The sequence below is a fragment of the Dermacentor albipictus genome, chromosome 1 (assembly GCF_038994185.2).
Source record: "Dermacentor albipictus isolate Rhodes 1998 colony chromosome 1, USDA_Dalb.pri_finalv2, whole genome shotgun sequence".
Lineage (NCBI taxonomy): Eukaryota > Metazoa > Arthropoda > Arachnida > Ixodida > Ixodidae > Dermacentor > Dermacentor albipictus.
In genome coordinates this window covers 492599207-492622942 of record NC_091821.1, presented here as the reverse complement: position 1 = coordinate 492622942, position 23736 = coordinate 492599207, and the positions used below count along the sequence as shown (strand labels likewise).

Genomic DNA, 23736 nt, shown 5'->3' with positions numbered 1-23736 from the left:
ACATATAGAGACGCATTTTTGGCGTATTCTGAGTATCTCATATTAACGGAATTAACTTATTTTCAGAGTAGATAAGCTATAGTCATGGTTGTAAATATATCCACTTCGCTACCGGTGTCAACATTTGTGGACATTTTCTAAAGCGAAGTACTCGGGAGTGAAATGTTGCAAGGCATTAAAATCGCGCGCCGTTCTCAATCTGAGCGTTGTTTACTCAGCTTCAAAACGGAGGACGCTTACCTTGTCTGAAGTGGCTGCTAAATAAAAGAAAGACAGAGAGGGAAAGAGAGCGATAGCTGCGAGCGTTCTCGCAAATATTTCTGTTTCCTACCAGTGTCCATATTTGTAAACACTTCTTTTAAATGCATCTATGCCTCCACGAAAGGTTTTGAAACATTAAAATCTCACACGTTTATCATACTGCATCATGATTTACTCTACTTCTTAAGGAGGGAGCATAATGTCGATGGAGGCGAAAACATATAAGAGTAAGGCGGCAAATGCCCCACGAGGTGTTCTTGCAATTTGTCTCCACTTTTGCGGACGCAGCTTTTTGGCTGGAATACGATTTTTACGCCACCATTAACTTCTTTCGGCGAGCTCCTGAAATAGCCCGAATTAAACGTTCATAAACACTTACTTACTTCCTCGCCAAGATCTTTTACGGCAGTCAGGACAATACCGAACGTCACGCATTTCTTCGACATTGTTCACCTGCCTTTTCATCTCCACATATGATGTTGCGCGTGTCATAGTTTTTTTTTGTGTAAAAGAAGCCACTTCAAGCCATTCTTGCCCTCTAGAAGGTTGTTGTAAAATACCTTCAAAAGATTAGGGTACTATCAGAAACAGAGTAGGACGGTAAGTTTCTTGCTGTCAGAGCTTCACTTCGATCTCGCGGCATATTTCCTTGAAAAAAAAAAAAGCAAACAGTCGCGAAACATAGCTTCAGCTAAGAACACTGCTAGGAGAACTGCTGCGCGCGGTCATGCTCCGACACTGCAGGGCAGTGTACCTGGCAAACTACCGCCCGGCCAACTTAGTGGCCACCGTGAAGCTGGTCAACGTGGACCGTTTCAGCCGGCACAAGCAAGCCGCCATGGACAAAGTAGTCGCGTCAGTCATCAGGAATCCATTCCTTGTCAAGTACTACAGCTGCTTCTGTGTCAAGGTGAGCTGGAGCAACTCCTCTGAGCACCGTTGGTAGCATGATAAAAAGGATTAAGATCGTATTGAAAACTTCGAATTCTCACACGCCACTAACCAAGTTTTCCTTGAAAAAGCACAAAGTTTCTCCTGAAATACTTTTATTACAGAAATGAAATATATTGCTTATTATAAATAAGTCCAGGAGAAACCAGTAGTTCTATTTATTTGTAAAAAGTTATTTTCCTTCGGGTCGATTAATTTTCTTTCATTGTTTTTGCGGAGTTGCTAATCGCTACATTTGCTCGAATGTGCCATCCTGTGAGCCTAGGAGAGGGCAAATTGAAAAATGAAAAAAATTGAAAATGAGAAAAACCTGTTCCTCCAATCGGTGTCCGCGCTTTTGAGGTACCGACATTTGTACACTTTAGCCACGCATTTATTTTCGTCCATGTTCCTGAGTATTTCTCCAAAACTGACTTTGTTCTGCCTTTCTCTGACTTGAAAAGAGGTCCAACCCATGTCACCACCCTACACTGCCTCATTTGTTGCTTCACGGTGGGCCTCCAAAGCTAGTCGGCCTACTGACCTTTGGATAAATTCCACAAGCCCAAGATAACTGGTTTTATGCTCAGATCGACACTTACGAACCTTAGCGCAAGTGCAATTACTCCTTTCTAAATGCGTCGCACCACGTCATATTTATCGTAGCCCAAGGGAAAGGGAGGAGGCTTTATGTTTTATTATTGCTGCATTGCGCTTCCCGCTCATCCTATATTGGCGCATGTTGGAGTAAGTATTGTCTTCGATCGTGCATACACCCAGGTACCTATAGTGCTTGAGTATGGGCATCACTTTCCGTTGAACCAGGTTATTACTCGTAACTTCATTTATAATCATAATTTCCAATTTTGGTCGACGTTCGCAGCGCTGCCTGTGAGATGGTTTGATGCACCTAACCGCGCCGTGAAGTTGTGACCAGTGACGTCTAGACACCTAAACCATATCTTACAGGGCGATTCGCATATACTCAATTACTTGGCCCACCATTTCTAAGCTACTGGCACTGAACACGCTGCCTGTGCTTGTGATGTCCAAGCCTGCCTGTCACTGACAGATATATTCGGTGCAATGCTTTGTAACTTTGTAATGAATATCCATTACAGTTCATACGAGGCTAAAAAAGGGACGACGTAAACAAAAAGCGCGTTTTTATGTAGCTAAAGTCTTCAAGGCGAAAACAAAGAAAAAGAAGTGCACGTGATAGTAAGGTACCCGCGAGTGAAGAAAAGAGACGAGAGACAGAGGTACGACGCGGACACAGCGCTACACGTCGTACCTCTGTCTCTCGACCCTTTTTGCGCGCTAAAAACCTAAATGTTAAGAAATATCAACATGCCCAAACCTACGCTCTTTCAAGAAAGGAGAGACGCAGCCAAGGCATTAAACGGAAAACAGATATTGGATGCAAAGAAAAGAGAGAAGATGCCGCCGCGGCTTTGCTGACGGCACGTAGCACAAGGACTGGCTCCAAGGAAAGCGTAGGAGAGGCCCCGGCCAGTACGTACGTGTTGGAGAAAGTGTGGCGGAAGTCGCGTGCTGTTGCTCGCGAAAGAGCACTGGAACTGGAACCCCAAGCTTCAACGTTGTCATGGCAACCACGCTCCTTAAGCTCTAGCTGCTGGTCTCGGCCTCCGAAAAGTTATGAGTTTTCGGCCCATGTCTTTGTCGCAGCACATTCTGCTCGCGAGACAAGCTGGCGTTGGAGCATGGCGTGTAAGCTTGACAGTTGTGTTTAGGGTATATGTGCGTGAGCGTCAGCCAGCAACAGAGACGCTCAAGTAATTACGGCGCGGGTCTTCATCGTCTTCTTCAACGTGCAACAGAAAAGCACAAGAGCATGTCTGCTTCACTAAAACTGTTACATAAGTTTCGAAAGCTTGGTTCTGGAACGCGTCAGCAGCACACACTTCCGACGGCTAGTAGCAATGCAAGTTCAAATCACGCGCCCATCTGCTCCAACGAGCTGACTGGAGGCGCAAAGTAGAAGCGGCACACCGACATGACTGTATTTTTTCCGGCTTCGAAAACGTGACTTCAGGGCCTCTCCTATTTTGTTTCTTTCCTACATGATATGCTCTCAACAGTCGCCATTTCTCAGTGGCACACGAGAAGACCCGCATAAAGGACGTCCTTTGCAAGGCGCCTGCGTCGTCTTCCGGCGGCAGCGCTGGACTCTGCCATGTGCAGAAAAGTCTGTGAACATCAAGGCGCTTGGGCCACGTTTGTGATTACCAACTGATGGTCTTGAATTCGCTGCCGGTGACTATGCAGTTTAACAAAACTTGTTGCTGACATATTTGGTCCATGGCTCAAGGACAAAAGCTACAGCGATAAGCAGACGAGGACGCGCGTGTAGGTCGCTTGCGTTTCACTTCGTCCTAATCTTCGTCCTCAGTGGGCATGCGAGCAGCACTAGTTGCACTATGCCTCATGCGCAACTTTTCTTCGCTCCACAGATTTTCGTGATGCTGGCCTTTGTTTCACCTTCTGCGCCCATCCAAACGTGCCCTACCATGGGCGAACGCGTCGATGCTGTCCAAGATCAAGAGCCCGTCACCGGCACGTGTGGCCTCCATAATCTTCCATCCTTCCTGGATGTACCGCTAGATGGACACCGCATCGTTTCTGGGACGACGTCACTGGCTGATTCACCGCTCTTTCCCAGCCCCTTCAAAAGCAGCTTGCTGATGAACTACTCCTTCAGTGGGCATGCGAGCAGCACTAGTTGCACTATGCCTCATGCGCAACTTTTCTTCGCTCCACAGGTGCGTAACAATTTGACCCTGTATGCTAAACGGAGTGATAATCGCTCACTTTTGCTGCTCCCATGCCCACTTGTCTTATATGCTACTATGTGTGATTGCTGCGACGTGGCGCTGTTGTTGTTGCAATGCGGTGATGTCGAGGAAAACCCGGGGCCTCCAAGGGTGCAGAGGTCGGCTCAATATGACTCTGCGTCGAGTAGTCTTCCCGAATCCCAGTCGGATCAAATGGGTACAGTGCTATTAATGCTAAAAGACATAAAGAAGTCGACAGTCGAGCTTGCCAAAGGTCAGTCCGAGTTGAAATCAGATATGAAAGATGTGAAAGCCAGCCAAAACGCAATCGAAGGCAAGCTAACTGATATTTTCCGCCGTCTTGAATCACTTGAGAAAAAATCTGAAGCCGTAGACACATTTTGCAAAGATATCGCCATACTTCAAGAGAGCGCTGAACGGTCAAAAAAGCGGCAGGACACCATAGTCTCGCGCTTAGACGACTTGGAAGACAGGTCAAGGCGGAATAACTTGGTTTTTCACGGCATACCCGATTCCCATGAGTCATGGCTGCAAACTGAACAAAAAACCGTGGATGCCCTGTCGTCAGCTATGGGAAATGCCTTGCCACCAAACTCAGTTGAACGGGCGCATCGACTCGGGACTTTTTCAAACACAACATGTCGTCCGGTTATAATGAAACTAACAAACTTCAAAATTAAGGAGAGCATACTTTCGTCGCGTAGCCAGCTTAAAAATAGTAACATTTCAGTAACTGAGGACTTCTCGCCTGCGACAAGGCTCGCTCGAAAAAAGCTTCTCGAATTTGGTAAAAACCAACCTAATTCCCCCTCATTTAAACTACGTTTTAACAAGCTTTTCATTGGTAATCAATGTTTTATGTATGATTCAACAACTGACAGCGTTAAGCAAGTTAAAGGTGGTGTTCCAGATCACGCAAGCGCACCTGACAATCTGCGTCATCATCCTGCTACATAGCAATGCGCAAAGGGCAATGGCGTATCTTTAACACCACAAGTCTCCGTGCTTGTTGCAAACGCTCGAAGTGTGTTTCGCAAACGCGTGGAACTAGAATCGCTCATCGATAGCTGTAATGCTGGTATCATTGCATTAACAGAAACGTGGCTACAACCCCATGCGCAAGATTGTGAAATCTTTGACTTGTCTCGATTTCATACCTTCCGTTGCGATCGCACTAATCGCAAAGGCGGAGGCGTACTACTCGCTATTTCAAAATCCCTGCAAGGTCATCAAGTCCACTTATACTGTAACCTGGAAGTTGTGTGCGTGTGCGTCGATATCGGTTACCGTAAAATTACGATTGTTGTCTGCTACCGCGCTCCATCCTACCCATCCACTTTCACCACTGAGCTTCACGATGTGCTTAACACCCTTACTTTGCGGCATCCTTCGAACCCCATCATATTATTGGGGGATTTCAATTTCCCCAACATATGCTGGACTACTGAACCTCCGCACTGTTATCCATTTTCTTCGCAAAGTAACGACTTTCTTGATCTCTGCTCTTTGTTTCCCCTAACACAATTAGTATTAGAACCAACGAGGATCTCGGAAAGCGCCGCTAACCTCCTTGACTTAATAATATGCTCTCATCCTGACATAGTTACCAATGTTTCATGCTTACCGGGCTTAAGCGATCACCTGGGTCTTTCTTTCAACATATTATCTCCTGTGATAAAACCAATTGTTAAAAAAAATAATTTACCACTACGATAGGGCAAACTTTGACGATATTAATACTCATCTGGCTAATTTTCTTGATCCTTTCCTAAGCCAATTTGATGATCGCACGGTTGATGAGAACTGGACCGTTTTCAAAAATAAGATACATGAGCTCACCGACAAGTTTATTCCATCAAGCGTAATATCCTGCAATGTTAAGAAACCCTGGTTCAATTCCAAGTTAAAAAGGCTTTCAAACCGAAAAAAACGACTGTATCGAATAGCCAATAAAAGTTCACTGGCATCGAAATGGGACGCTTATAAGGAGGCAAACAGTACTTACACAGAAGCTATTAAACTTGCCAAAAAGACATTCCAAGTACACACTTTGCCCGCAATGCTTGCGAATGACCCTAAAAGGTTTTGGCGTGTTATTAACCCTTCCAAAGATAATTCAATCACGTTGATTGATTCCAACGGTTCACCGGTACCCGAAGATGTATGTCCCCATATCCTTAACTCTGTGTTCTGTAGTAACTTTATCGTATGTAGTAGCCCTGTGTTTCCAACCCTCGAGTCTTGCAATTACCCACCTATGGACTTTATTATCATTGAACCTCTTGCGGTCGAAAATGTCATCAAAGGTCTTAAGTTGTCATCATGTCCTGGTGCTGATTTGGTTAACGCGAAATTCCTGAAAAATACTGTTGTTTATTCATCTGTTCTGCTTTCGAAAATTTTTCAGCAACCCTTAGATACCCATCGGCTACCTACAGATTGGAAGGTCGGGAAGGTGGTCCCACTTCATAAGTCCGGTAGCAAACATTCGCCACTCAACTACCGCCCCATTTCCCTCACAAGCATTCCTTGCAAGGTTCTTGAACATATTCTGTACTCACATTTAGCTAAGCACTTACACAATAATTCATTTTTTACAAAAGCACAACATGGTTTCCGAAAAAGCTTGTCATGTGAAACCCAACTTCTTTCTTTTACTCACAGCCTTCATCTTATTCTCGACAAAGGTTCTTTCGCAGACTGTGTTTTCTTTGATTTCGCCAAGGCCTTCGACAAAGTGTGCCATAAATTACTTCTATTTAAACTTAGTAAACTTAATCTTGATCCTCACCTGTTAGCATGGCTTGAACATTTTCTATTTAATCGGTCACAGTATGTTGTGGTTGAAAATAATATGTCCTCATCTAATCCTGTAGACTCTGGTGTGCCCCAAGGATCTGTTATAGGCCCTCTTCTTTTTTTAATTTATATTAACGACTTACCCAATGACGTTTGTTCTAACATTTACCTTCTCGCAGATGACTGTGTTATCCTCCGTGAAATCTCGGACAAATCTGATAACAAATTCTTACAAGACGATATAAACACTATCTCTAACTGGTGTGACGTATGGTTAATGCAACTTAACGTAAGTAAATGTAAATGTATGCGTGTAACTCGCAGCCATATTCCTCCACCGAACTATTACCTTAATGATACTCCCCTGGAGGTCGTAACATCGTATAAATACCTAGGCGTCCACATAACCTCATCACTTTCCTGGTCGTTGCACATCGACAACGTAATTAACAGTACTAATCGCATGCTAGGTTATCTTCGCCGAAACTTTTCTTCTCCTACATCATTAAAATTAATTCTATACAAAACGCTTATTAGGAGTAAAATGGAGTACGCTTCATCCATCTGGGACCCGCACCTCGAAACCCTTACTCAATCACTCGAACTAATCCAAAACAATGCCGTACGTTTCATTCATAGCAACTGCAGCCGTACATCAAGCGTAACTGCCATGAAAAACTCTTTGCTGCTTGCTCCTCTCTCAGCCCGGCGTAAGTGCTTTCGCCTTGCTTTATTTCATAAACTATATTTCCACAATTCGTACCTACGTGATAATCTAATATCACCTCCTACCTACATTTCCTCTCGCATCGACCATAGCCAGAAGGTTGGAATCAATCAGTGCCGCACCAGAACCTGTAACGAATCATTCATTCCTAGGACCTCTCAGGAATGGAACCACCTTCCCGGCGCAGTTGTCGCAATCAAGGACAACTCAAAGTTTCGTTCGGCCTTATCAGACATCATCACTCCCGGATGCAATTAACTAATCACATTTGTTGTTTATTGCTGCTTTGTTTATTTACTTGTGTATGTTTTTTTTACCCACTCCCCTCTGTAATACTTCGGTCTTGAGGGTACAATAAAATAAATAAATAAATAAATCTGCTTAGCGCCGTACCTTTTGTCCTTGAGTGACTGCAGTTTGATTTCTCATAAATTCTTCGACAAGACTTAAGGCTGCATTAACTGACTCTCAAGGCCAAAGCAAATACAGTATAGTCTTCGTAGCCGTTCACGTGCATTGTGCAGGGTAAATACACAGAGAGCTATAGAACGCAACGGAATAGAAGCGGGAGAGGATGTTATTGGTGGACGTCCCGCCACCGCAGCTCGTTCTTCAAAACTCGCTCCGTATCTTCTGAGAGTCCGTGAAGACTCTAATTATGTGCATGGTAAAGCGCAAATTGTGTGCATGAGCGAAGCAGCCACCGAAATTGGCAAAAACGGTGCGCACAGCGACCTTGTGGCCGCTGTTGTCAAAATGAGCCTGTCGCTCCTGCTGGTGCGTCTGACAATTCAGTGGTGATTGACGCACGTATTTGTTATCAGTTCCTCGCCATAGAGTAAGCAAAATGTATCTGTAAGTGACATTTCCTTACCTTAAATATGTCATGCTAATACCTACTTGTAACTGCTCTCCTGGCCTGCTTCTATGTTTGCCTTACTTTTCCTATGGCCATTGTTTGTTTTAAGCTATTTCGCAATCCCTTATTTTCAATCTACTGTGCCGCTGCTGTTCAGTTACTTGCCTTAATCCTTCTCTTTCCCAAGTTTATTTACACCATAAATATTTAGGGCATCAGTGCACAACTGCTTTGTTCGTATTTAGGCATAAATTTTGTGCTACGCAGACAAGCCATACCCACATCACGTCGCTCTTTTTCGCCTCTCCTCCTCCGCTGCTATTTCCTTTGATAGACAACCGCGAAGCACCGCGGAAGACACGAAGATAGCTGTCGCTTTAAAACAGGAAAGCTTTTCATGGTCCTCTGGCGGGGCGTTGCGTCATTTGGCATCGGCTGCAGATAAGCAGTTGCTCCCCGTTGTCGGGCAATGCTGGCTGTGACAGCAGACAGTGCTTATAACGCAGTAAGGGATATAAAGGAGTATCTTCACCTCCCTATTCATCTTAATGTGCAGCGAGCTTCTACAGAATATGCAACGGATTGCTTCCGTTTTGTTGAGAAAATCCAACGCACAATTGTTGAAATAATTTCCAGTAAGATATCTTTCGTGCACAGTTTCCGTCCTAGCTGCATAGTGAATGAATGAAGAATTGCGAGTTTCTGAAAGTCCATTGTCTGCGCTGCCTCATAATATGTACACTGAGCCTTCATTTTCGCATTGCATCGTAGCGTATACTGCTATGCTTAATGCTTTCTTTATTTATCTTGACGCCCTTATAGTTACAGCATCATCTTAAATACGTTTGTTCGCTCACGACAGTGTTATGTTTCGCAAAAAAAAATGACACCGACGTTAGCGAACTACGTACCTGCTGTTAATTCAATGCCTGACTGGTATAGCTCTTGGTTAATGGAACTAAATATTAACAAGGGCAAGGTGCTACTTTCAATAGGTGAAGCGTCAATTGTGACGGCACACAAGAAGGAATACAGACAGGACAAGGCGCTACTTGCAACTGTTTATTGAAGTCACAGGTGGCTGATGGTATAGCCATGAGGAGAGGGGAACGAAAAAAGAGGGACACTGAATATGTGAATGCGCACGTGCGAGAACACTGAAGACATATATGAAGGGAATCACGCTTAATCTGAATCTAAAGCTTATCTAAAAACATGCTTTTATTCGTGTATATATTAAAGACGGAGTACTGACACAGTTGTCCCCTCTTTTCTTAGTCTCGTTGGCCTCCAACACTTCACGCGCCACAGAATCTTTACTTTTAAACATTATTGTCGTTTCATGAAGCCTTGCTTGACATACGTGTTCATTCTCATTCCCGCAGGCCTTGCAATGAAGTGGCAAGTTTGAACCATATCCATCTTTCAATGAAAGCTTATGCTCCCGCAGGCGTTCATTAATACATCGGCCAAATTGGCCGATATACTCTTTTCCACACTTCAGTGGTAAGTGGTATACGACCCCTTCTTCACACTTAACAAAAGGGTTCGTATAGAACACGCTACTTTCTTACAGTCATCCGGACCAATGAGGCGGCACAAAGTGGCAAGTTTTCGCGGCGCGGAATAAACCACAGGAATTTTGTATTTCACGGCGACGTGTTTAAGATTATGCGCCACTTTATGAGAATATGGTATCACCACCACTTTAACTTTATTTTCGACTGTTTGACCTTCCTCACTTCTTTTTCTTTCTTTTTCACCTTTTTCAATAACGCCTCCGAAACTGCGCTCAAGACCAAGCAAGGAAAGCGAGCCTTCCTCAACTTCAAAATCTGGTCGTCAAAGCTTGCTTGCGCCTTATGACAGCACGGTTTTTTCAGCGCGGATTCGAGGCACATAGTAGCAATTGCTCGTTTGACAGTCTTGGAGTGTGCAGACTTATACGCCAACACCTCCTTGCGGGCACGGGGTCGGTACATCCCGCAGGAGCCATCGTCAGTAAGGGTTATGTCAAGATCTAAAAACTGCAAGCTGTTATCCTTGGCTAGTTCAAAAGTAAAATCTAAGCCTTTTCCTTGCTGTTTAAAATCAGATAAAATATCCTGCACAGTATGCGACTAAGTCATGGGAGATCGTTCCGTCAGTAAAATTAAAAAATCGTCAACATACCTAATGACCTTGAGCACTTTGCCTCCGTCAAACAACTTCGATAGCGCTCTGTCGATGCCCGCAAGGAAAATGTTGCAAAGTACGGGAGCCACGCACGAGCCAATACAAATTCCTTTCTTTTGCACATAAAACTGTCCTTGAAGAAACACAGCTGTTGAGCACAAATAAAGCTCCAAGAGTGCTATGAAGTTGTCCACTGAAATTCCTGTGGTATTCTGAAAGAATACATGCCCGTTCATTTCACTGCAGCTCAGGACGGCAGCTAACAATTCTTTTTGTGGAATAGAATAAAAAAGATCAACAACATCTATTGAAAACAAGCATCCTATCGAGTGGGACTCACGTAAAAAGGCTATGATGTCAAGGCTATTCTTTACCATGAATGGGTCATCTATAACCAACGTGTTAGGCTGCTTTAGAAGGTAGCGGCTAACGTTGTTTTTCCAGGAACCTCTTTCACTCACAATACATCTGAACGTTATATCATCTTTGTGCGTTTTTACAGTAAACAATACATTTAAACAGCTTTTCCTACATTTGTGGTCGCTGTTAGCGAGCTTCTGTAGTCCAAGGTCTTCACACAAAGATATGGCACGGCTCTTTTCCTTACTTGGCTTGAGTTTCGTTACCTTGAAATTCCTCTGGATGGCTTGTAGAGCCCTTTCGTCAAACATGCCCGACGGCATGGTCACAGACTTCTTTGCCGGCCTGCAGGAGTCGAAGGTAATTGTCGTCGAAAAAATTTGCGATACGTTTTGTGGGGGTTCTTGGACGAGTTCCTTTCTTAGACACCGTTCTGGTCAGGCTGTCAACTCCGCCCAGCAAACACCTTTCCTTGTCCTCTGGAGCGGCTTTGTTGGAAATCCTTCTATTCAAGGAAAGAAGCTTATGTCCCACGCTCCTGGGCTCGGAGCTGAACCTGGGGCCTTTCTTATCTGAACTTGGGGCCATCAATAAACAGTTGCAAGTAGCGCCTTGTCCTGTCTGTATTCCTTCTTGTGTGCCCTCACTACTGGCGCTTCACCTAGTGAAAGCTGTGCACCAACTTGCCCCACAACGTGTTTTACTGTAAAGTGCTACAAGTGTCCTTAGTTATTCGCCAACAAACTGTTTCTCGGCAAAGCAACGTTCTTTTAGAAACAATTAACTCGAATGATTAACCGGGTGTCCATATAGCTAGATACTATCATGATCAGTTCGCGCCCGGTGAGTTATTGCCCCTCAATAACCGCATGTGAGGCTATCTGCGTCGTAACTATTCTAGTCCGCCATCTAATATAAAATGTGGAAATGTTTAAAATCCCTGTTTATCGTTTCCCGTTATAATATAACAGCGAGAAAACATCCCTGGAATGTAATCGTGGCCTTCCTTTGCTTTTTTGCAGTAAGATTGCGCGTTAAGCACATTTTCGCAGGTTTTATCATCATCGTACAGTGCATGTACAGTTTTTATAAGACCACATTACGTATCCCACCATATTTATCACTATCATAAAGTTGGAGCTCGTTTGTGTTGCACAAACTATTTTAGAATATTTTTTTCTGTATCGCGCATGTATAAATTGGGACAACCTTTCTGCTGGAATTGTAGATATTAATGTTAACGCTCTCTTTCCTGAAATTTTAGCTAACATTCTATAACGAGAAAAGTTTGCATTTCTCATTAGTTCTTATGACGCAATAGCTAGTATTTTATAGCAACAATCTTTCGTATCTTACACTGTTTCTCTAACATTGTGTTTGCTCTTTACTAGGTACCGTATATTGTACCACTTACACGTGGGATGCCTTTCGCACTGAAGATATGGCGAATAAATAAATAAATAAATAAATAAATAAATAAATAAATAAATAAATAAATAAATAAATAAATAAATAAATAAATAAATAACAGCTCAATGAAACGCCTTGCTTATACGTATCTTTCAAAATCTGTGTTGCTAAACTCAATCCCAGGAGGCGTACGTGACCATCATGGAGTACATTGCTGGCCTGGATCTTATGCGTGTGGTGACCAAGGAAGAGTTCCTGGACATCGAGTCCTGTCAGATAATCATGGCGCAGCTGATACTGGCACTGGAACACATGCATCTCCGCGGCTTCTTGCATCGGGACATCAAGGTCTCCAAGTGAGCAGCCGGCCGCAGTCCTCGAGAAAATGCAACGCATGTATTCGTGCGACTCGAATAGCAGTAGCCGTCACCAGATGCGTAGTGTGGCAAACACGATCGCAACGGCCCCATTAATCGATTCACGTCACGCACAACCATGGTATTCGTTCAGTCGCGATAAATTCAATTTAACTGTTAATAAGCGAAGAGAGCAAAATAGCGGGAATCCGCACTGTGAATTTTACACGCACCATTGTTGCGACAATTTCTTTGTTAAAAAATAGTCAAGTTTTTCATTACTATATAGGAATGATGAGGATTAGTCGGGCAGGCAATATCGCTAACGGCGACGTTTACACAAAGGTAGTTTCCTTCGCCAGGACAGCAACTGCTTTTGCAGCAGCGAAAGGTGCTGCTCTGGCGAAGACACGTCCCTTTGTGGAAACGTTGCTGTAAAACAGCATTCCTTGCTCGACTACTACTCATCATTCACGTTTACATCTTCCTTCGAACTTCTGTCTTGAGTGGATCCCCATACAGTCTAACATAAAAATTTTCGTTTATTGAAATTAAGTTACAAGTTGCCAGTTTATTGTTTTAAGCGATGAAAATTTTTGACTGATATGAATTACGAAAGGAGGTCCAATAATCAAATACTGTATTGGGACCTCCGGTTCTCAGTTTATTGTTTTAAGTGATAAAAAATTTTGACAGATATGAATTACAAAACGGGGTCCAATAGTCAACAAGTGCATTGGGACCTCCGGTCAAGGTTAGGTGGGGAGAGGAGTTACTATGTGACAGCAAAATAAAGCAATATTACGACGTTGAGATACATGTGAAAACGTAAACAAATGTAAGAGAACGAGTTGAGCGGAAACAAAAAAATTACCGACGATTACGTTACTTCCTAATGCGAAATTTGAGCGCAGCAAATAAGCTGTTTCACCTTTTCGATAGATTGAGGCAAAGAAATCGAGCAACACATGTATGCGCTATCACAGAATTTTTTTTTTATTTTTCACACGTATTCCTTTAACAAAGACTCCACTAACAGTTCTTGACAGTCATGAAGGAAGCTTTGTGGTCGGAGAAATAGACTGATATATGTTCGACTTGGTACACCAATGCTTGATTCTCAAAGACGAGATCTATACAAGTGCCTCGCGAGGTTGTCACAGCCGTGGGACGCGTTACGAGCGAGAGGAACGGGATGTTCTCCCGCATAAGTGTTAGGAAATTGCTGTTTGTCTTTATGTCAACATTAAAGTCCCCCACTACTAACATCGGTGTGGATCGATGGACGGTTAATGCGAGTTGCAGGAAGTGCACGACGTCTTTCGTGAGTGCGGTAGCCGACTCACGAAAGCGGTATCAGTCGGTCGCTGCTAGCGCTGGGGGGATGAAAGGGGGGCGGAGCTGGTTACGAGGCCGACGATAACGCCGACGACGACGCGAAACCCAGGAACGGACGCCAAAGAGCTATTTGTGTAGCCAGCCCTCCTCCACAGTCTCTCCTCCTCCCTTCCATCATCCTCCCTCGCCCGGAGAGCCGACAGCGCGCATGCGCGGCGGCGGAGCAGATTCGTCGGCGAGCTACGACGCGAAACCCAGGAACGGACGCCAAAGAGCCATTTGTGTAGCCAGCCCTCCTCCACAGTCTCTCCTCCTCCCTTCCATCATCCTCCCTCGCCCGGAGAGCCGACAGCGCGCATGCGCGGCGGCGGAGCAGCAGATTCGTCGGCGAGCTGGTTACGAGGCCGACGCCGACGACGACAACGCCAACGCCGACGACGACGACGACGACGCGAAACCCAGGAACGGACGCCAAAGAGCTGCGCTCTAAAAAGTAGTAAGAACTTGCAGTGACGTTTCACTTCGTGAACGAGGGTGGCGCTCAAGCGTGTGGGTGCTATAGGCGAAACGACGCTATCGGCCCTCGATGCGCCTAGACATCGCAGCATAACGACACCCCCCCTCCCTCTCCAGTGGGAAGACGGCGCGCTTCCCCGATGTCCTCCTTTGCGCGCGCGAGGTTGTCAGCTCACCGTCGCGCGCTTTCGCTCGCACACACAGCGTACGGCGCGTGAGGACGATGTTATCGAGACGAGCCAAAGTCACCTAGACAACTTCAACGCCTCCGCACGGCGGCGTCACGTCACGTTGGTGGGATGGGCCTACAAGTTGGCTGCAGAGTCGCACGCGCAGGCATTCTTTTTTAAAACCATGATCTGCACGACGGGCAGATGCACAGCCAGTGCGTGTCAATGGTTTAAAAAAATAAGCAAGCTAGCCAAGTGAATATCTCTTTCTCTTCCACTGCATAACATGTAGAACTGCCACAGAAATAATTGGCGCTGGGCTGGTTCTTCGCACTCAAGAACATCATAAAAAAAGGGATATCTGGTTGGACTCGCTCACTACTTACATTTATTGTGTATATGTCCTCAAGAGGACTAGGCTAATAGTCTTATTGTTTTGTATGCAATTAGATCATGTTTTTTTTTTTCAAGGACAGAAGTTATTTCTGCCTAACTGATGGATGGTGTTCATCTTCACAGCCCCCGTTCTAGGGAGTGGAATAGCAAGAGAACATTTTGAAGGACGGAATAATAAGGTTCATTTACTCAAAACAATTTTCAACATGACAGCCGCAATGCACAAACTGTTGTCACAAAAGAAGCCTTTACAGTAGTTGTTCCTCCTTTCCCATTTCCATTAGGCTTGTTTGCAAGTGTTCTGTGATTTCATAAAATGCTGAGAAATTGAAGAACAGATATCCACAGAACGAAATGTTTAATACATGAATGTTAAAAAAAAATCTAAGCCTGTCTAATAACGAAAGATGGTTGAACGCGAAGCTTTCTCCCAATGCCAATTGAATCAAGCTAGCTAGCTTCAGCACCGCGAAGGGTTACGTGTACTCTCCCATGCCCGAAGATCGACCCAAGCTGAACGCCGTGAAGGAGCGACTGGTTGCGCCTCTACTGCCGTTCATGTGCATCCGGCGCCTGACTTGCAGTTGCGGGCAGTATGGCATCAAGGCGCAGATCGTGAACATTCTGATCGGGATCAGCGCGGCGACGATGTCTGGCTTCCGTCTCATCGATGCGCACGCTCGGATTGGATTGTCGACGGATACGCATGGCTTCTGCATGCCGTTGCCGATACACGGGATCGGCCCTAAGCTCACACCCCATGTACGAGTGCGCATGCACTCAAGGTCGCGTACGCGCGCCCACGCATGCGCAGAGAGCGCGGCATGGCTCATACACGTCGCAACGCGGCACGATCTCGGTGAACAGCTGCTGCTCTCTGTTATCGCGCGCTTGGGCTGCCTCGCGTCGGCCGCCTCTGCGAATGAGCCCAGTGAGCGCGCGCGCATATTTGTGGATGCAAGCCGTGCAGGCCACCATTCCTCGCGAGGCACGACAAGCTCAAGGTGCGTAGACGCGAGCTTGCACTCGTGCGCAGGCGTACGCGTGGTCTCGGCTTTACGGGCACGCTCGCGCTCACGTTCGCGTACGGCCGCCTCTTCTGCCGTGCGCTGCACCCGCGGCCTACCCTTGGGCACGGCCGGGAATGCATTGCGTGACGCGCGTAATGCAATGCAGATATATACAGTTCGTCTGTGTAGCGTGGCGTTTTCCCATTGGTCGAGAGCATGACAGTTTTCTCATCGGTACAACTGCGAGTGTACACTGGAGTGTTTTACGCAGATGTGTAAGTTGGCTTTCCTGCATTGAGTTTTCGGTGCTGACGGATGAATGAGTGAGAGCGAAAGCTTCGCTTTAATTTGAGCAGCAGCATCTGGCTTCCTATTATGGATGCGTATTCTCGGACGATCACTTACGGCGATACTAGCGCCTTTGTTAGAAGCAGTGCTAAACCAGCCAACCAGTTCATTTGGTTTTGCTTAGGGTCAATAAGCGCGCACCTACAATGACCTTGCGGAAAGGGATTACATACCCGGTTGGGAAAACTCTGAACCGCAAAACGAAACATGTGCTTACGACGGAGCCGGAAGCGTAATCGAAGGCGCACTCTTGCTATGTTACAAAAACTCCATGGGTGCCCTGGGATTTTTACACAAATTTATCTTCAGTTTCCTAAGGCTATTGGGCAAAGGGAAACAATGATCAAATAGTATTTCCATAAAATATCCGCAACGTATGTCTTTATATAGACATTTTTTTCTGCTATTGCAAATTGCAAGTCCTCTTATCGGTACAACTGCGAATGTGAACTGTAGTGTTCTACACATATGCGTAAGTTAGTGGACAACAGTGAAGTTCAAAATCTTCAAGGTTAGCTTAAACTTCTGGCGTTCCATATTTAAAAGGTACGGTGCTTTTACGGTAAGCGTTGGCGCTACCTTTAAAAGCTCATTTTTCTCAGCTTCGTGCAGCTGACACAGTGCTTTAAAGGATGCTCTATTTTTGGTTGGGCTTCAGTACGTTCTGGGTCAAAAAACTACATGCACTTCCCAATGTTGCGCTGGTTGAGCAAGCTATTCTTAATGCACTTAAGTAAGTGAACCAGGTCTACCCCAAAAACAGGGGACGTGATAGATCGACAGGATGCTGGTACACAATGCAAGAGACTTGTGGGCTTAGCAAAAAATGAGATGACTTTTGTCTTTATGGAGTTATTATCTGAAATCAGTGCTATGATTCTAAAACTAGATACCTTGAGATCAATAATAAGCTTCCGAAGAAAGTCATCATCAATTTCTGCAAGAGATAAGATGTGCTCAACATTCTTGTTTGAAGAAAGCAGGCTCTGGATCAAAAAGACGTGGGCCGTTTTTCTAGGGTTTGATAAATTAGCAGCAGCATCAGTTTTTCTTTTTTCTTTCACCGTTTAGTTGATGGAAATATCTTCATTCATTGCTGTGATTTCGTCGCTAGCGCTTTTATGTTTGTGTGTTCTGTAGCTGTACGTTTCTGGGCATGCACGAATTGGTGCACCATTCTGTCATTGTTCAGTATCGTTCTGTCGAGGCTCCCTAAAATGTTCATAAGCAGGGCTCCTTGAATACAGTGGTGTTGTAATTGTTGTGGCGCAAGAGCTGATTCGAGTCGTTTATTGAATGCACGACTTCCCTCAATAAATAGCCGAATAAATACCACGTGTGTATTGTGCTGAAGTAGACTATTTATGAGAATTAACAATATTATAATTGAACAGTGAGTTCGAACTGCGAATTTGAATTGGAATTGTGAGTTTGGTGAAATGGCGCTACCGGGTACAGAGGCCTGTACGTTTATTTTTAGAGGAAGCTTTAGCTCAGGAGCTTTTAATTAATTGTGGGGTTTAACGTGCCAAAACCACTTTCTGATTGTGAGGCGCGCCGTAGCGGGGGACTCCAGAAAGTTCGGCCACCTGGGGTTCTTTAACGTGCACCTAAATCTAAGTACACGGGTGTTTTCGCATTTCGCCCCCATCGAAATGCGGCCGCCGCGGCCAGGATTCGATCCCGCGATCTCGTGCTCAGCAACCTAACACCATAGCCACTGAGAAATCACGGCGGGTCAGGAGTTTTTACATACAGGAGAATGTATAAATAATTTTTCGCAGCAACCACTGCAAAGGGTTTGATGAGCTGTTCCATTGATAAGAAAAAAAAAGCAAACTTTCAATACAGTGATTACAAGCAGCAGATTTTGTTTTGTTTAGGATCAGTTGTTTTATAAAAAGAAATGTTGCTGAATTTCAGAAGCCTAGCTATTTACAGATATCTAACTCGCCAATAAAACAGGATATCATATGTCTTTTAACTGCGCCTAATAATGAGCTTCAAGCCGACAAAATTCATAGATTATACACTCATCTGAAGTATCTGCTAATTTGTGAGTATTTCATAAAAGTTAGCGTCTCATAAAAATCATCTCTCTGGTTTGCACGTATTCGAACAGGGAAATCGGAGTTGGCCTCCAGCTGAAGCAGACGAGGAGCCAAAGTGAATACTTGTTTTTAGGCGACAGAGAAAATCCTTACTTTTATAGTCGAACAGGGTAGAAGATTTGTCGTTTGCTGACCCGAGTGTTCAGCTCATTCACTGCCTCACGGCAAAAGAGCAGTGTTCAGTTGATACTGGCGAGCTGCGCGAAAGGATGACGTTATTTTGCGCATCAGAGCCGACCTAACTTTCCTGGATCCTATAAGCAGGATCATTCTCGCCCGGTAACGGCATTCATCTGCAGATAAGATGCACATTGTCTTTTACCATAGTGATGACACCTGATTAAGTGTTGCATCTAAGAGTCCATTACCCTGAGCATCAGCGAGAAGCAACTTCTCGGGGAGATTCATTTCCATATTTTGATTGTGCGCTCCGTCATTACCGTATTCTCTCATCCAAAGTTTCTCGCTTCACGGCATCTGGCAGAATTGACTGTGCTTCAAAAGGTTTAACAATGTCATGCTGAGCGGTTAAAAACTTCAACGTCACGTTCAATACCACCAAAGCGTTTTGATATGCCACGAATCTTTAAAATTTTGTTTATTTGTAGTACTCTAAGGCCTTGCTAATAGAGCGTTAAAAAGCACCATGTACGACAATACGCAATAGAAAAATTATCAGAACATAATAATTTTGAAAAAAAGTACTTGCAGCTGTTACTGATAAGACTTAGGTGATTGGCAATCTAAGAAGACTTGCGAATGAGGGATGCTCTACTAATTCAATTCTTAGGGGGAAAAAACGAGAACTTGAATGCACCGACTCATGTGGTGTAAGGCAGGACAACGTAAGAATGATTATGAGGGGTTGACAATCAATCAGCATCAATGTAGATGCTAATATACAGCTGATGAAAGAATTCCGAGCGAGTGGCCTCCCTGCGAGGAAACAATTTTTTATTACCCACCTTGTGGGCGTAAACATGTTACAAGCTGTCTTGTTTGGTAGCCCGAATGACTCATGTCTCGCCTATAGATTTGCTCTAGCTCATTATCTAATGTTTGTCTATGTGGATAGCAGATAATACTAGCCTACTCTAAACTTGACCGAACTATTGCTTTATGTGAGATGACCCTTACTTCATGCGCGGACTCTCTTAAATGCTGTCCTAAAATTACTAAGTGGCATTCAGCCTATGCAGAAATATGTTCAATAAGCTTTTGAAAGTCCGTGCATGACAATGCATGGTTGTGGCGAAAGAACACCTGTTATATTTTACAACATTTATTTTTTTCTTCAGTGTACGAAAATGTTATTTCTAGTCGTTACTTCGGTCAGATGGGGAGCTTTTGGTAATGCTAATACTTCTTTCTTTGCCAAGGCTCCACAAAAAAAGAATAAAAAAAGTTAGCAGAACCTTACGTAAACTTTAAAAACGTTTGACTCGAGGTTTATCAATGTAAGCGAGAACGACAGGCGTTCTTTGTGAAGCTGAATCTGTCTACTTGGTGCATTGAGGCGGCCGCTGCTGCGAATACTATGCTTTTACATGTGACAGTTCTCTAAGGGCCAATACCCACGCTTTCAGATGATCTGATCTATCTTGTCTTCGCTGATGTACGTTGTATTAGCTATGTGGCGAAGGTTTAGGAGAAGCAGTTACATGCTACTCTATGAATACATCAGAATTTTAATCAACCCACGAGACCGATCTATAGGTGATCTCTCGTCACTGCGTCTATCGAACTGCACAACTGTTCAATGACTAAGCGAAAGCTCCGCTGCCATTTCTTGGTCAATATAAAAAAATTTTGGCTGCACACGGATCGGCTCTAAACAACGTCGTGTCCTTTTCCGCAAGCGCCGGTGCGGCAGCGCGTCAACGTTGAACGTCCTTCGGTCTATTGCGACACTTTGATTGCCTGACCACTTTATTTTCTCAACCTGTTCGCAGCATGCTTATACTGCCTGGCGGCCGGGTGAAAGTCATCGACTTCGACACGACGAAAGTTTGCAGCGGTCACTGTGAGAATAATTGCACTGTGCTCTCATTCCAGCGCGTAGCGATAGAACTAACGCTGCCCTAGTGCTGTACCGGCAGAGCTGCTGTTGTTTATTCTAATGGTTTTCTTTTTTTAAATAACACAACGCTGTTTTTCCTTCTGAAGTGATTACTACGGTAGGGGACTGGTCTTTCTGTTAACACGCAAGATGGCAGAAAGCAGCCGACAGGAGAGCATAACATACGTACGCAAAGTGTGCCGATTTCCCACTCACATGCTTGATTTATGAGCATTTATGAGGCTGCGTGTTGGTGCTGGCTAAATAATAAAAAAAACGAAAGTATTTGTGCCATAGTCCCAAGTTTTAGTTTTAGAAAGTACAGTTGAAACTCTATTAAACCAAGGGATGACCACGCTAGAATTATTTCGTTATATCGAGAACTTCGTAAAATGGAGAGAGGAATTTTGGGTCCTTCGAGATCCAAAATTGTAACGACGCGACACGCAAAGGCTAGCGCGGCATTGTATTTGCCGCTAATCCAGCCATCTGTCGCATAAACCATGAAATAACGAAAGCAACCACCGCCGCCCCTACCGAGGTGGTGTTGATTCCGCTGTTCCGTGCATGAGCGCTGCGTACAGCCTCGTCGAAGTAAAGCTATGGATGTGACCATGGTGCCTAGATGTTTTAACGCCATAGCTTTAGAGCGCACGCTCGAAGAAGAACCCGTCTGCGCCAAAATTAGAAAGAAGCCACCGCTTTTTTACTCAATTATTTCCAGAAAAACTTCGCTAAATCGAGTTCGGCAATATTTCCTGCCTTAATTCGGGTTGATGATAAAACTGAACCCTGTGGGTTCCTGCCGGGGAATAAATTTCCTCGTTAGATCGGGAACTTCGTAAAATCGGGCTTCGTCAGGTCGAGCTTTAACTGTATATGCTTTAGGCTTGGCACATGACAATGGTGTCGGTTGCGCGAAGAATAATCGCGGTAACCTAAACGATGCAGATTTATCTAAGTGATGGAAAGAGAATCAATAGAACATAGCTATATGCAAACACAATGCGAGCTTTGGTAACGGCAAATTGTTTCTTCTTGCATTTTACGTTTATTTATCTTCGTTGAGGTAATTGAGGCATGTACGCAGTTCCCGTGCTGTATATCTGCCGGAAAGCTTTATTGAACGACAGCTCATTTTCATATTTACTAGCGTTAAATGCCTGTTTGCCAAGGATATGGTGTCGTGGCTAGATACTTAAATTTTGCCGCAGGTCATTTTTATGCAAAGGCAAATGCAGTGGCAGAAATCCAGTGGACAAAATGAATTGTTTCTTTTTGTTGTCGAGGAAACGGGCAATAATATTACGTGTCGTGTAGCATCTTTTTCGCGCTCGAATACGTCATAGTGACATTATTCTAGGTCCCTTATTCTTCTGCGGTAAGAAAATGCACTTGCTCGGTAGAAACGGTCACCTTGCGAAGCGACTAGATTATTAAGGAAACGTGAAAAATTATTGAAAAGCAATGATCGAGTGATAGAATGATCCGCGGGAAACTTCTAGCTCATGAAGCTTGGAAATGCAATGATACGCGAAAAAAGAACAGTTGTCATTCACATGTCGTATGCAGTTGCTCGTATTTGCTTGACACCTGTTGAAGCAGAAGAGTGGATGTGAGTGGGCAAGGACAAGAAAGACGTGGTGATGTGGGATAAAAGTGTACTCGTTTCGTCGTAGTGTCGCTGGAATGTGTGAAGGCAACGCTTCATTTCAATTTGCTGCGCGTGCCGTCTTCTCGCAGTTTCCAAACGTCTCCTGCGTGGTTACTTCCGGAGGACGCCGTTCGAGTTTCACGATGGGGAATCGGCTGGTACCATACCTTACATGGCACCGGAGATACTGAAGAGGCGCCCGTATGGTACGAAACTGCGTTGAAATTCTAGAGCAAGCAAAACATTCGCATTACGAGAGCGGATATATCCCGTAATGAACGATCTCACGATGACTCTCTGTAACAGAGAATGGCGAAACCTTAAAGAGGATATGTTATCTTTCTATAGCAATGCATAGACTCACTCCCATGGCATATGTTATTACGAACTACTCCATGCGTATATCAGGTGATGCAGTAATATTAAACGTGGTTCACTCTGTATTCGTTAACACACAACTACGGTATCTGCGGCATAGGATTTTGTCGCACATGTTCGTACATTCATGACACATGTTTTCGTCCTGTATTGTTTATTGCACTGCAATAAACATGCGCGCAAAAACAGAGGAAGAACATAGACAGTTTAGCCTTGGCTGCATTTAACTTTGTCCTCTGTATATAGGGAAATTCAGTGTTGGAATATAAATGACGCGAAGCTTGTTTGAGTTAGTCAGATAGCACTGGTAGCGGATGGAACAAGGCTGCCTGTGTCACGAGGACAAATGATGTGCATGACGCTTGTCGAAGGAAGAATCTTGATCATAGGTATATGGGTACAGAGAAGCATGACATATACGTAAATACATTTGAGACCTATCCTGATTGTGTCCCAGTGGCTAATACCATTCTAGGGGATGAGTCGAGAATGGGCGGATACGCAGTGGGCCAAGTGGGCCAAGAACACTTACCCAGTGGCAAATACCCTAGAGGCCCGCATGCCAAGTAAGCGAACTTGTCTACTAGGCGAGAAAACGACGACGAACGCCAAACCTCGGGGAGAGAAAGAAATTGCCTGTTTCGTCCGAAGGATGAATCCCTGGCAGCGATAGCAAGTTTACCGTTGCCCTTGAGCGTTTTTAACAGTGTCCTAACTATGCGTGGACGCCGCTGTATGCGGATGCGACGTGCGCCTGTGCGCCAACATTTCTGGCTCCCCCTACAAACTTGAACACGCTTTGTACGTGGGGCCTGTAATGGCGCGTAACAGGCGCCGCTCCGTGGTCGATGAGAAAGGGGCCAATAAAATGGCATCGTTTTAAGACTGAGCGCAAATATTTTATGGAATTTTTATTGGCCGTAAGAGTTAGGATAAAAGGAATCCGCTGTGAATAAGATGTTTGGTGATCGTTCTTGCGCAGTACAATTATAAATAAAAATTAGGAAAATAGTTCAGTTAGGAACATAGACCTGGCTTGAGGAACTTTGGTAGTTGCATAGTT

General features: G+C 44.6%; 1 protein-coding gene across 7 annotated transcripts in view; it reads left to right on the top strand.

The window, feature by feature from the left end:
- LOC135912982 (microtubule-associated serine/threonine-protein kinase 3-like) overlaps window positions 1-23736 on the top strand; it is a 134910-nt gene that overhangs the window by 67717 nt on the left and 43457 nt on the right. For 6 of the 7 annotated variants that reach the window (XM_065445598.1, XM_065445618.1, XM_065445608.1 and 3 more), the window contains 5 exons: window positions 1006-1171; window positions 3666-3974; window positions 12521-12693; window positions 20535-20605; window positions 22385-22501. In XM_065445598.1, the coding sequence (XP_065301670.1) occupies window positions 1006-1171; window positions 3666-3974; window positions 12521-12693; window positions 20535-20605; window positions 22385-22501 (836 nt within the window). The remainder of the gene's footprint in view (window positions 1-1005; window positions 1172-3665; window positions 3975-12520; window positions 12694-20534; window positions 20606-22384; window positions 22502-23736) is intronic. The other variant, XM_065445635.1, reaches the window with a different exon arrangement.